The sequence below is a fragment of the Chelon labrosus genome, assembly GCF_963514085.1.
Source record: "Chelon labrosus genome assembly, chromosome: 5".
In the NCBI taxonomy this organism is placed as follows: Eukaryota; Metazoa; Chordata; class Actinopteri; order Mugiliformes; family Mugilidae; genus Chelon; species Chelon labrosus.
In genome coordinates, this window is record NC_140341.1 from 27321557 (window position 1) to 27336401 (window position 14845).

General features: G+C 40.6%; 1 protein-coding gene and 1 long non-coding RNA gene across 2 annotated transcripts; both read right to left on the reverse strand.

Annotated features, from left to right (window-relative positions):
- Positions 1 to 723: 723 nt before the first annotated feature.
- Positions 724 to 4790, reverse strand: LOC311488084. The gene is made up of 3 exons (XR_014699066.1): positions 4641 to 4790; positions 3366 to 3458; positions 724 to 1234 (listed from the first exon to the last, which is right to left on the reverse strand). It is a non-coding gene; the product is annotated as an uncharacterized lncRNA (long non-coding RNA).
- Positions 4791 to 7116: 2326 nt separating this feature from the next.
- On the reverse strand, positions 7117 to 13925 carry ifngr2 (interferon gamma receptor 2). The gene is made up of 7 exons (XM_084545159.1): positions 13731 to 13925; positions 13125 to 13242; positions 11266 to 11441; positions 10543 to 10688; positions 9247 to 9388; positions 8842 to 8981; positions 7117 to 8398 (listed from the first exon to the last, which is right to left on the reverse strand). Exons 1-7 carry the CDS (start codon positions 13813 to 13815, stop codon positions 8294 to 8296), a joined length of 912 nt encoding a protein of 303 aa, XP_084401285.1. The 5' UTR covers positions 13816 to 13925; the 3' UTR covers positions 7117 to 8293.
- Positions 13926 to 14845: the final 920 nt, after the last annotated feature.

The window sequence follows — 14845 nt, forward strand, 5'->3', positions numbered from 1 at the left end:
CCATGTTTCAATGTCTTATTTACCATCTGTCTATGTTTTATTTTATTATATAATATGTTTATTGTGATGCACGTTGTCATTTTTATCTGTGAAAATTGCTAAATATATAAACTTACTGGCTAGCAGGTAGAGCTAGCGTTCATACTTGATGCGCAACCGTTGGCGCGTGGTGGACCTGACGTGATTCAACCTCTGTAACACACACACTCAGAGGATCACATGAGAGGACAATGTCGGGTTTATTCCAGGTAAAAAAAAAAAATACCTGACAAAATCTGTTCAAGCCACAACCCACACAGCTTTCTACTGCAGCACCTGCTTTGCACTAGTTTAATATTGGTAAGCAGATTGAGTCAAGCTTGCTGAAAAAAATGGGATCATATTTTAACTATAATAATTCACTAGTGAACTTAATATTTACTACAGATGCATATGTTTACTAATAATTGCAATAATATGCATTAAAAAAAGAAGTGATGTATTAAAAGGGAAGTAGACCAAAGGGAAGTGCACCAAAAACAGGGAAAACAACTAAACACTGTATACAGTTAAAGATTATTGCCCTGTGTTCATGCTCTAATCCCACTTTCTGTCCTATATTAGTTTTTGTTCTTCTGTCTGTGTTTTTGTCATGCTTTTGTACTTGATGTAACTTGCTGTTAAACAAAAAAGAGATGAATCTGTACAATCACTGAACTCAGACACTGCAAGAACACACATGGAGAATGTTCATCTTTTACTTAAATTTATTAGGGTCACAAGAAAGAACAGCCCCGTGTACTATATGAGTATATGATTTGGCACAGCGTCATCAGCAGTATTATTTATCCAGACTGATCAGTTCCCCTGTTAGGGAATTGGTGATCAGGCTATCATTCTTTCTGCTAACTCCAGCTGGTCACAGCTTTGGATGAAGTATGAGTCAGAAAGAATACCGAAAGCTGGAAGCAGGTGAGAGTTCAATACAATGAAGGGTTTATCTGTGTGGCTTTTTATAGTGGGTGTGTCTGTGTGTGTCAGGGTGAAACCGGGAAGAGAACGTAGATAACCAGATCTTTTTGTGTGCACTTTTCTTTTGTTATTTTGTCTGCCCCCATGTTATGAACCTTTCACTCCGCCCTCCAGCTTTCTGTTTACTTTCAGGATCTGCACTCTTCATTCCGCAACGCCTCTACCTCCTGCGTTGGATGGGGAATCGATGCGGGTTTGGCACTCATTCTTCCATCTTTTTTCACTGCACAGACAGAGGGAGAGGGAGAAACCGAGGTTGAGTAACCATGAAAAATGGAAAGCAGAGATTTATTTTTTATTATTTTCACCCCACAGTCCATTTTTCTCTTTACAGTTTCGATGCGTTTCACCCATTTCTTACTGCAGCCACAGAAATCAGCAATCCACATTTGTTGAAAATGGTCATTCACAGCAACTGAGGTAACAATCAGTCCTTTATTTCAGTCACCGGTAGATTTAAGCCAGCTTCTCAGTGTCTCATCAGACTGACTGCCAGTCATGCAGTCTGAAAACTGCTAGCTCTAGATAGAAAATAACAGCTCTGTGAGCTGGTTGAAAATTGGCCCCATTTTAAAACTGTAAGAGGGTCCTATATGTGCACTTAAGGTGTCACCAATGACCAAGTGCGTAGGCAGCAAACCACATAAGCAAAAACGATCACAATGTGAGCTGCAGAACAAGTCATCCACCTGCTCTCTTTCCTCACATTTCCAGTAAAGGCCAAAAGTAAAGTAGTAAATTAGTGAAAAAAATCTTTAAATGTGCAGAGTTAAAACATAAAGGCCTAAAATCCTGACTCTCAGGTTTAATTTGAATGTATTCACATCCAGATTGAAGGAAAGGTTTCATAGACAGTTGTGGCATGCGCCGTTGTTATGTCTTCATCACTTGCAGGCTAGGAGTCGGGAGTCAATTTTAAACGTGGCATTTGAATTTGGAAACATTTGCTCTGAACAGAGAACATGCATTCAGAGGAACTAGCAGTGCAAGGGAAATGAACAGCAGGAAGACTAGGAGTGGCCGAGAGATGCATACAAACTGAAAATAAATATCACTCCTAACTTTGATTTACCTTTGAATTATACAAATTTTTAAGTTTAAAAAAAACAACAAAAGAGGCAATCATGGGTGATGTAGATTAAGTGCCATTATGAATCGACAGGAGAGGGTGTGCATTGCTCGAGAGAATATAATAGTAAAAGTTAGAAGTGACCGTACTGTGTACCACAAAAACACCCTGAGACAAAAAACACTCTCTTGAACCAATCAGGGAAAGCAACCAGACACCGTGGCCCCTATCTAAATAAACACACGGACAGTGTTCATGGTTCTCTCTGAGGGGGAACGATGGACCCCATTCGTTCATCCAATGTGGCCTCCAGGCTGATGCATGCTTCTCTGTCTGCCAGAGGGGCGAATGGTGCAGCTGTTACACTGGATCTGTATTCAGGCAGTGATTCAGGGGGCCCTGGAAAATCTGTGTGGGGTGGTACCCAACTCTGGTTCAGTTGGTGGAGTGGTCAGTCTTCTATCAATCCTGATATAGGCAGCAGGTGCCCTTCAAGTGGTTGAGAGGGGCATCGAACTGGAAAAGACTTGCCTGGAGCTATTGTCAATAAAGACAGCTCTAGAGCAGGTGGTTACTGCTGCTGAGAGAGCGTTTTATTTCCTAAACCTAATGCAAATGACGAGGAGAGGGAACTTTACATGCCTCGGGCACGTGTGCAGGGTGCGCCACCGTCAACTCAGCGTCTTGCCCATTAGATCTGTGATTCGATCCAACCTTTATTCTAACAGGTGGGTGACGGTGTTGACGGCTCATTCTAAGACGTCTGTGGATCTTTGTTGACAACAATTTTGTACAACTTTGTTGCCCATGCACAACTGCCATCCATATAGGGTAGTGACACCTCTAGCTCCTGACACTACTGGTCAGATTAGTTTGCAAATCAGGCAACCACGAATGGAAGATAGCAGGCCCCAATTTAAAGATACTGTGTCTTCACTTTTGTTCTGTAGCAGGAAGTGGTGTCACGTGTGTGATTTCAATCACATGAATCTCCTGAGTCACCTCAGGTTTACAGAATAGTGTATAAGTTAAGTAATTCTGTGTCCCACATCCCACAGTGATCTATAGAACACCAATAAGCCACCTATTGCACTTACCCACTGCCTTGAATGTAATTTGATTGTAAACAAATGTTTGCATTATTTTAGGCCACACTGAATGTGAAGTCTCCTGTCTGATGTTATTCATATTTCCATGAATAGGTAAAAAGTTACAATCTTTCTGTTCAAAAAAAAAAAAAAAAAAAAAAAAATTCAGACTTTATGATCATTTGAACTTAACCCACCTTTTGCCTGTTTACATGATGTGGTGCTTTTGCGCTCTGGCTGGGTCTCGCCTCCCAGTGCAGCCCGAACCTTCCGCACCACATAGCTACAGGCTGTAAGCAAAGGATGACATCTGTTCACATATAATCACACTTAACTCAACTTTCATGAAACCATCCCACGGGTTACACACAAAGAAATTAACACTACACTGATCAGGCATAACATTATGACCTAATATTGTGTAGGTCTCCCTTGTGCCTCCAAAACAGTTGTGACTCATCAGAGAATGGACACGGTCCTTCTGAGGGTGTCCTGTGGTGTCTGGCAACAGAATGTTGTTCGTGGGGGCCTTTGAGGGGAGGGGCCTCTGTGGATCATCCCACAGATACTTGATCAGTTTGGGATCTAGTGAATTTGGAGGCCGAGTCAACACCTTGTGCTGTTCTTCATGTTTTTTTAGTTGTTCCTAAAGCGTTTTTGTTGATATTGTTGTATATCTGAAAACAGACTTAATCGCTAGCAATTACTGTATGTTCTTGGTTGTCTGGAAATATGCAGTATTGAAATGTACAATAATCAGTTACAGTATATTCAAGTACTAAGTACTGTGTTTAGATCTGAAGTACTTGAGTGTTTCATTTTCCTGCCACTTTTGACTACTCAGCTATATTTTACAGCTTTAGCAGGAAGTTGTATATAGTTGAGTAATAGTTTAATAAAAGCCTTAATTATAAATCAAACTTCACAGCAGTACAGTGGTCTCTAGAACTTTGTCAACAGTCGAGTAAAACCAATGTTTTTGCTACTATAGGCTCTTGAATTTGAGATCAAAATACGAGACTGTGTTTTTTTTATTGTATAGTACAGAGTTTAATTCTTAATGTTCCTGTTTTATTGTTGTAATGAAATATTTTCTCAGTATCTCTGTTTAGCTTTCACAATTATCGAAATCTTTCTGGAGGCATTTAACAGACCCAGGAGCAGACAAGCCTGTACTTCCTGATGGGGAAATGCTGAGTCACTGTAACAGCTTATCCAAGAAGAACACTCCTCCTGCCTTCTTTAACTTTCTACCTGTCCACAACTCTGTGTGAAGCCAGTTACTTCATAAAACAAAAGAACCCAAGAAATAGGGAGAAAATAAAACGTATTTCCGAGATGTGATTTTGATTTCAAGTATTAATTTTGGTTTATGTCATGTAGGAAACAAGTGAACGCAATGAATTTCTCCTTACTGGTTGAACTGGAAAACAAATACTAAAAATGTGGATTTAAAATCAGCAAGGACTCACCATTAACGATCATTCACACCATTTCTCTCAGGTTTAGGTCTGCTGTACCAGGTCAAAATGCAGCCTCAGTGATGTGCAGAGTCCGGAACAAAGCTGTTTCTGCCTGTGTTAGCACTCAGATCTGAAACTGGATCTCTTCCTCAATAACAAGTTAATCCCTCCTCTGGCATATCTGCCCCACCCCTTCTGTGGTGAGATATCAACTGGGCAGCAGTCCTCCAGAGAAGGAATTCCCTCTTCTTATTAGTTTAAATTAGAATGTCGTGGTCAGCTGTAACTCATATTCAATATTTGTAGACATATATTTCATAGCAGAGGAGGTCAGTACCAATAAATATCATTACCCAACACCGTTACCCAAATGAGTATTGAAATGATCCATCCATGGCTGTTTTTCACGTTTTTGGCAGACCCAACTCAGTTATAGTCTTTGGCTATAGTTAGTGGACTTAAAACTTTGACATGCTTCAATAAACAAGACAAGTTTATCTTCACTTGGTTCATAATTGACAGAACTACACAGAGATAAAAGTGTAAGATAAAATATAATATTGATTACATAAGTCGTTATCTGCAAATGTCTCTGTCATTCATTATTACTTATGCTGACACTAGAGATGGGATTTATGGCTCTTTGGAGGGAGCCGGATCTTGAGGAGCAGTACAAAAGACTGGCTAGTTGTTACAGTCATTTATTTTTTTGAAGTCAACCAGGGGTAACTCGTTTTTTATCAAGGAAACAATCACTGGTAGGAAACATTCCACAAGGTGGTGCCACATCCCCATTCTTTGCCTGTGAAATCACTATTTTGAATTTTCCCTCACCTAAAAAGCTTTGTGGCACAATAAAAACTATGCAGGCTATTTTTCCCGTTGCAAATATCTCCTCCTCCTCCCTGATAAAGCTGAAAATCTGGCTCCGCTCCAATCTCCTGTCAGTCGACTCGGCGGTGCTCACACTTTTCATCCCCATTATAATGGGATGAGTTAGCTGATAGCTGCACATACTGTATATAGCTGTGTTCACGTGAATGAAGCCTGCTGTGGACAACTCAAACTCGAAGATGTCATTAGTTGTTCACGTGAACACACTGGTGACACGTGAAGAAAGCGTAGGTAATTTGCATATGAGAAGGGCTCGCAAACGAAAGGCTCGCAACTGCGAACCGAGTCTTATCGTTCACTTAAAAGACTGACTCGTTCGCTAACGTCACATCACTGACACACTTATTTACATTATTCCTCTCCTGATCATTTTGCCTCTTGCACAATTTACGTCCCTTCAGCCACTCAGCCTTTACCTTCAAACTGTTTTTAAGTTGTTTCAAACTTCATATACAGTACATTCTATATAGAGCACTTCTATCACAGCCAGTGGTACAGGTCAACGAGGTCAACCTGAGCATCAGATTCTAAAGAGTCTCAAGCCAAAAGATTGTATACAATATTGTATACATGTTTGTGATGGCATGGTGAACGGACAACTTGCCCTTAAGTTAAAGTTTTATATGAGAAAGTAAATGGGGGAGCCACTGTAATATTTAAAAAGTAGATAATATTATATAGTCATACTTGTATACTGCATGACAAAATAAAACATACTGACACCTTCAACATTAACACCACTGACAGGAGAAGTGAATAACATTGATCATCTCGTGACAATTCAATGTTCTACTGGGAAACTTTTGGACCTGGCATTCATGTTACTTCGACATGTAGTAGCACCCACCTAGACCAGACCAGGCACCCCAACCCCATAGCAATGACACTCCTTGATGGCAGCAGCCATCCCCAGCAGGATGCAGCCTGACACAGACACACACACAAAAGGGTTTAGGAACAACTCAAAAACATGAAAAACAGCACAAGGTGTTGACTCGGCCTCCAAATTCCCTAGATCCCAGCTGATCAAGTATCTGTGGGATGATCCACAGAGGCCCCTCCCCTCAACCCATAGGACCCAAAGTCCCCCACTAACAACATTCGGTTGCCAGACACCACAGGACACCCTCAGAAGGCCCATGTCCATTCTCTGATGAGCCACAACTGTTTGGGAGGCACAGAAGAGACCTACACAATATTAGGAAGGTGGTGATAATGTTATGCCCAATCAGTGTAAGATTGTGTAGTGCAGAGAAAATAAAGGTTTTACTGTATTCTGCCTTCAATGAACAGTGTTGAGTACTTACACAGTGCAGCCCTAGCTGGGTGGATTTTTCAGAGCAACATGCAATCATTCTGTTTTTTTAAATGTTTTCATGCTTTGAGCAGCATAAGTGGAATCCCATTCACATCCAAATGAATCCAGGAGAAAAACACTTCAAACATTCAACCATGATTTTACTCATTATCACAGAGAGGCTTACAATTATTACAGTAAGTAAAAAAAATAATTAAAAATGTCGATGGTTATTTAACAATTCCTCAGTGTCCATGAACAATTTCAACATTAGTAGTTCATTCATTTTGACACACACACACACACACACACACACACACACACACACACACACACACACACACACACACACACACACACACACACACACACACACACACACACACACATTCGTCAAATAAACTCACATTCCTTCACACATAATCATTCCATAAAAATCAACTGGACTTTTACTGTGGACCCAATTATATTCAATGTTACTTATTTTAACTAAGCTTTTCCACTCAGTCTTATGTCATCGTTGCCTGCTCTGTGTGCCCTGAATTGCCCCCTGGTTCTTGTACAAAAAAAAAAAAAATACATCATAATTTAATATCTGGCTGGCTGGGCAAAAAATGCACCTTTTGTATAAAATGGAAGCAATCTCAAAAAAGAAAAGCAAAACCAGCAGTTGCAGTGGAGGGAGCAGTGTTAAAAAAAAAAAAAACATATTAAAAAACAAGCATGAGTTCGTTAATACTGTTGAGCTTACATTTATTTCACTAAAATTCAACTGCATTTCTCTTTTTTTAGTATCTGAAAGAAATGTGGGATGAGTTGAAATGTTTACAACTTTTGAACAGGAAGAAAACACCAGAAAACATTTGAGGAACCATGTTCTTGAGGACACGGCTGGGTTGAGGTTATTGTTTAAAAGTGCAGAGAAATGATTAGCTAGAATTTATATACTATAAAAGATCAAATAGTCTTATCAGCATTAGCAGTGTTCTTGTCTCAAAGCAACTACCTGTGGCAATTTTCCTAAAACTAAGTAGTTGTGGTAAGGCCACCCTCATCCACTGCATAATTTAAAGGCACACACAAACTGGCCTTTTAATTGTAGTATTTCACAGTTATGCTTATAAAAGGTGCAAAAGGACTGCTGCTTCTGTGAAAACATGTCTAAAAATTGATGTTTACATTTTTTTATTAGCTATGCTAAAATACTTGGAAGCAAACGAGTATGGGATGAATAACGCCAAGCGGAGCTGACCAGTCTGGTAAGTGTCTCAGTCTTTGCTGGAATATCAGTTAAATGTAAAACAAATAAGGCCGAGTTTTAATCTTGCTTATCGGTCTCAGGATAGTGTGTGGGGGACATCGGTGGGAGCGTCTCCAGCAGTTCAAACATCAGCTCTGACGACCACAACAGCAAATAACCATCAAAGGCAGATTAGAAGGTAGTGCAGGAGCAGAGATGGCTGTCGTCATTCTAGTTTGAACTCCTCGTAATGCTTGAAAGTACATTACAGCCCTCCTCATTGTCGCCTGTAGTGAGGATGGAAATGTGACGTTCGGGCAATGGTTCCAGAAGCGACTACAGGAGAGAGAGACATCAATCAGTCATTATTACCTTAACAGTAACGCAAGGTACTGTTACTTTGTGTGTGTGCCGACCTCCTGAACAGCATGGAGCTCCAATGAGAATGTCATTGTCAACATTTACATGGTTTGTTCACATTCTGAGAGAAGCCAAATGAGGGTAATAATGAATTAAATAAATCATCATATGTATATGAATGTTAGTGACCCACTATAATTATTTAGTCTGTCTGGTTTCACTCTCGGCCCGAGAGTGAAACCAGACAGACACTTCCTCCAGACTCACTCATCTTTACGTTTAATTAATACTGTGCTCTATACCTACACTGTACTTATCTAATAAACTGTCTTATTAACTAACTAACTTATTGTCTGAGTGTACATTCGAGGTGACCAAGTGGTTGTGTGGTCAGTGTGTTGAACAGTGTTAGTGCTCACTTGTGGCATCTCATAAGGGGGCTGCAGCCACTGTTTGATTTTCTTCCGGTGGAATATGTAGACGTATGCTGAAACTGCTATCACAATGAGCAGGATGAAAACCAGCCCAGCTACAATCATCACAGTTTTATTTGAGTCACCTGGTAAAAGGGAAAATACAAACAATCAATACCATACACAATACAAGCCATTACCAGTTTTGTCATGTTCAATTTTTCCAACTTTATGAGATGGAAAACTTCTACCGTTTAACAAAACAAAGGCATTTGGACTTCATCATAGTGAAACACTTTAAAAAAAAATAAAGTATTTTAAGTATTTAAAGTATTTAAAGCTAGGATTTAAAGAATTCTTAAGTGGTGTGTGTTGGACTAGTCCAGTAACAGCTTCAAACACAGCTCTTACTTGAAAAAGGAATGACTTCACACTGGACACAGCTTGCCAGGCCAAAAGGCTCGTCATAAATAAAATACTCCACACTCGTACAGTACCGCTGTCCTCCCTCCAGATCGTTGATAGACATTGAGGAATCAGTGTCACGATACACCTGTTGAAAGAATTGCAGAATTTGGATCAAATTCACATGCATAATGCATTGCTGGGCTATGTAGGAGCAAACGTGTATATATTTTTTACAATAATTAATACTCGCTATATGAATATTAATAATTTGAATATCTTCTTATTCTAACAATTAAAATTCATATAGTGAGTATAAATTATTGTAAAAAAATGTCTTAATAACAACAGGTCTCCAAGTGTATTCTTAACTATTCATCTGGAAATCTGATTAATAGTTAAATGATAACTATAATCAAAATTAACAATCAATAGTAAGGCTTGATAGATTTGGAGTTGGAATGGTGGTAACATTCACCTCTGTGCAACATTAAACAGACCAACTTATATATTCAAACATTTATTTAACGGTAATAAATGAAAAGACAGCATATACATCTGAATCTAAACTAATCTAATCGGTTAGTGCCAGAAAGAAGGTTCTTCCTCTGTTTGACTTCTATGTGCCACATGCAGGACGTGAATGCATGATGCAGGACAAAGGAATCTGTTCAGCGGGAGATTTAACTCTACCCTGCTCACGTGTAGTTAATAATTAGAATAATAATTTATACTGTATTCATCCCACATGGGGAAGTTCTTTCTCTGCATTAGACCTATCCATCTGTTCACACAGTAGTGTGTACACTTGGAGCAGTGGACTGTCACTTCTGTAATGTAGCTGGGGAGCAAATAAGGGGTTAGGTGTTTACTCAAGGCAATCCAGCCATGGACACAGGGGGATGCCAACCTAACCACTAGTGTCTATGATCCTTAAGGTGCTGGGTTAGAAGAAAGGATTCTGGTATTCCAGTGTTTCCCATTTGCAGACTTAGTCATTCAGAGACGCTACGATCATCATCTGAAAAGGCCCCAGGTTGGCCATGCTTCATGGTGAGGATTTCTGAATATGCCCTTCTACTGCTTCTGTTGTGTGAATGGTGGAGCAGATGAATGTGGTCAATAAGAAGTGTTCGGGTTAACATCAGAGTTTGTTAAACATGCTTTCTGGAACACGCCCCAGACTTTGGCTGTAGTCAAGAATCCTTTTACCACCAGTGATACAACTGCATTCAGGTTGATCACAACTGAAGCAAGCACTTACAGAAGAAGAACCCTTACAAAATGTATATAAATGTTTACCTCCAGTGTGTCTCCCTCCTTGCCAAAGTACACTCTGTGTTTGGCAGACGTTCCATGTTTATCATGCAGCTTGGGGTTCTTGCGCAAATGTATAGTTAGGGAGTTAGGCCGGGCTGTCAAACTGACCTCAGGAGTACAGGAGTCCTCTGGAAGTGCACAGTGAGTGTTGACAGACAGGAATGATGTGTCATTATTAAGACCAAAGATACCACCATTGTTCTTCAGGCATCGAAAGGTGAGTGTTAATGGCATCAAAAAGACAGACAAGTAAGAATAGATAAAAAATACATTCTAAAACTAGAAACAACTATACATGTTGCATGAATAGGTAAGCTCATATGACTATCAACAACCTTGAGGACTTAATATAAACTACAACTACCACAACTACAACCTAGGAATCAGCGTAACACAATAATTCTGATGAGGTCAAGAATGATTTCTGTAGCTGTTTTTAAGGTTAGGATGTTTAACTCCTAGAATTACACTCCATGATATCAAGTCAGTATTTTTGTTCAGTTTGTACACTGGCTGCTGAGAGAAAGGGAGATTCTAGGACTGAAACCTGTCATTTCCTGACTTTGTATCTGTGTGAGTATACATATTGATATACTATTGTATGAGTGTCTTATGTGTGTGTCCACTAAGTGCTGTATGTAGTAGAAGAGATTAGTCAAAAAATCAATGCATCAGCTAAACTGATGCTAACACTAGGTTTCTTACCGTGTATTCTGCAAGCGTTGACTGGTTTGGAGAAACTTCCTTGTATCTCTGCTTTCACACACAGTCTAACACAGGCATGCTCGGCCTCAGCTTTGGGCAAAGTGACATTGCAGGAATTTGAAGATATCTTGGTGCAGCCTGGTACAGCTTTCCACTTGGTGCAATTATTGTCAGAGCTAAGGACAAGAAACAGAAACAAGACTTGACTCCACAATTTAAAACCATTATTTAAACTATGACACATAAGAACTACTGCCAATATGTGATTTCATAATTATTATTATTAGTTGCCCAAAATAGTTGTAAATTCAATGAATTGCTTAATCGTGGCAGCTCTAAATAATAGTTTGTACACAGACACACTGTGTGCATTACCGCTGGCTGTTAGCTGTGTCAGGAAAATAAAATCTTTCCAGTAACTTCCTCTTGGCAAAAACAAAAACTAGAAGCCTAAAATATTAGTCATTGGAACAATGCCAAATTCAGGGATTTACGTGAACACCCACACATTACCAGAAGCTAGAGATGAGACGTTTGATACGGAGGCACCGAAGCCTGTTTCACTTTACAGTAGTGGTTTAAAACAGTGTTGAGGCTTGTATCAAATCTCCCTGATCACAAGACCAATGACGTTGGAGACTTCATACGTGACAATGAAACATCGACTAATTCCAATAATTTACACCCCTTCATTCCTTATAAGGAGACACAAAAAGCTTGGTGTCCCCCCTCAGCTTCACAGCGTTGCATAAGAACTTCTCAGAAACCTTTAGTCATACCTCCAAAACACTGATGTTGAAATACCTGTGATCTCACATCACAGCAAAAACCTGTCATATCAATCTGAACCATGTTTCAAGTAATAGGTAGTAACAGGGCAACACATTCAAAAGTTTTACTAGTAAATACATTCATTCATTCATCTTCTAAGATCGAATCTCTTTACAGTACAATCAGGAAGAAGGCCCAAAAGCTTCACAAGGCTTCATCCTTCATACCTGGCTCATCCTCACTGTCAACGACATGCACAGCGCTCAGTTCATTTTCATTTGTGTAGCTGCATTGGCACTGCAACAAACTTAAAAAATAACTGAACATGTGTTCAGACTTGGAGGAAAAAAGTACTAAAAGACAAAAGTCCAGCAGCACAGACACGGACACAGGTAAGAAGACAGCTCAGGTTCTCCTGTCGAGGCAGTTCTGCATCCAGTGTGTGGCATCCTTGGTAGGGATGTGGACGTGGTGGAGGAGTACAAATACCTGGGAGTGACTACTGACAACAGACTGGAAGACCAACAGTACAGCTGTGTACAAGAAGGGCTGCAGCAGACTCTATTTCCTGAGGAAGCTGAGATCATTCATTGTGTGTAGCAAGACGCTGGAAATGTTTTACCAGTCTGACCAACAGACTGAATAAACTGATCAGGAAGCCTGGCTCCGTCACTGGCTGCAGACAGGATCATGGATAACCCTGACCACCCTCTCCACCATACAACAGACAGACAACGAGGCACCTTCTCCAGAAGTCTCAGACAAATTCGCTGTTGCAAGGAACGCTACAGGAAATCTTTCCTGCCTCAAGCCATCAGTCTGTAGAACTCCTCATCTGTGTGTGACAGATGCCACTCTGGACTGGACTTATTGTTACTGCACATTTGTTATATATTATCTGAGTATGTATGCTGAGTGCCTGTACACTGCTGCTGCAACAGTGAAATTACCCAGTTTGGGATTAATAAAGAATCTATCTATCTATCTAAATAGAGTCAGGAACTGACGTGATAATGATGTTGAGCTTCAAAACTGCTCAGCTGGAAACCGTTGGCTGACATCAGGGTGGGTTTGTCCATAGGCCTCACCTGCAGTACTGAATGGTGTAAGTGGTGTTCCTCCCGTCCTCTGTGGCAGGATCCCATGTCATCTCGTCCTGATCAACACGGACATTCAGTGGTGGTGGTGGTCTCTCCTTAGACAATACTGGAACACAAATAAAGACAATTTGTGACAAAGGGTGATGGTAGAAAAAATACCCCTGATTTGACTTTTCTACCGCTTTAGGAAAGTACAGCTTCAGTTTTAAAATGTTTCCAATCCACTTCCTCATTTCGTTAACCGTTTAACCATTTAAGGTAAACTGACTAAAGTATTTGTAACAAAAAGACTACAGTCTCGAGAAAAGATGCGTAATAAAGAAGAGTTAATAGTGTGTTACTTTCAGTGGGTCTCTGTTTGCCTTTTACAAGTTAGGGCCTTTTCAGTGACGTTTAACTATCGACTTAAAACCAAGCTTTCAGAGTTAGAGTTAACAGTGAAAAACTCTCTGTTTACATCTAATTGTAGAGGCCTGCGTGGGTTTTGACAAACGTTACGACACCTCTTTAATGCCGCCTCAGAGCATAGCAGCTAGGGCTAACAAGGCTAGCCAGCTAAAAACCGAAACTCGACTGAGAACTTCGACGAGGTACCTTGGAGGACGGCTTGGAAGCACAGGAGAACAAGAAACATGGCGGCGGCGTCATTTCGTAGAGTGCGGCGAGTCCCCGGGAACATTAGTCTCCATTACAGGCGGAACGTGTCTGATGTACGGCTACAACATAACATTCGGTGTGTAACAGTCAATGTTTAGCATTCAATGCTAGCTCATCACTTCCTCAAAGCGTGACGGAAATACAGGAAGTTCCTTTTTTTTTTTTTTTTTTTTTTTTTTGTAGCTCACTTCTGAAACGCCTCTTAAAGGAAAACTTAATACTAATAATACGAATTAGTAGTGGACTAATACTACTACTACTTATAATAATACAACAATAATAATACAAATACTAATAATAATAATAAGAAGAAGACGACGATGAAGGAAGAGGAGAAGAAGACCCAAGTTCTGTGGACGTAATTTGGGGGCGGGGGGGGGGGGGGGGGGACACAGGGGACATGTCCCCTGCACTTTTTCAAAAGGCCGTTTTGGTCCCCTGCACTTTTTACCTTCCAAAAACAATATTATGCTATAGTAAACAAACAGAGACACTACTCCGGCTTCCTCCCACCATCCAAAGACATGCTCATTAGGTTGATTGGTGATTCTAAATTGGCCTTAGGTGTGCGTGTGAGTGTGAATGGTTGTCTGTCTCTGTGTTAGCCCTGCGATAGACTGGAGACCTGTCCAGGGTGTACCCCTGCCTCTCGCCCGATGACAGCTGGGATAGGCTCCAGCAGACCCCCGCGACCACAGAGACATGTCAAGCACTAGGACCAAGCGGAAAACGGCCGCTCAAGCTGAAGCCTGTTTCCCGTAGACGGGCTCTGGTTTCCCTTAGTTTAGACCCGCCCACAAGCTCCTTGATTGGCTCTGCCGTTTCTTGTGTGATTGGCCGTCCCCGCTGTCACTCCACCTTGCTGTCACACCGGTCTGCTAGTCTGCGGTCAGGAGTCCTTGTTAACCTGCTGCTGTAAATTGGGCGTTTGTTCTGCCTGGGTCACGTCAGCTAGAAGGATTGTAATATCAGAGGTGTCATTTATGCATAAACGTTTGAATCGGTGTCCATGTGCGTATTCTTTAGAAGTCAAAGTGTAAGTTATTCAAAGA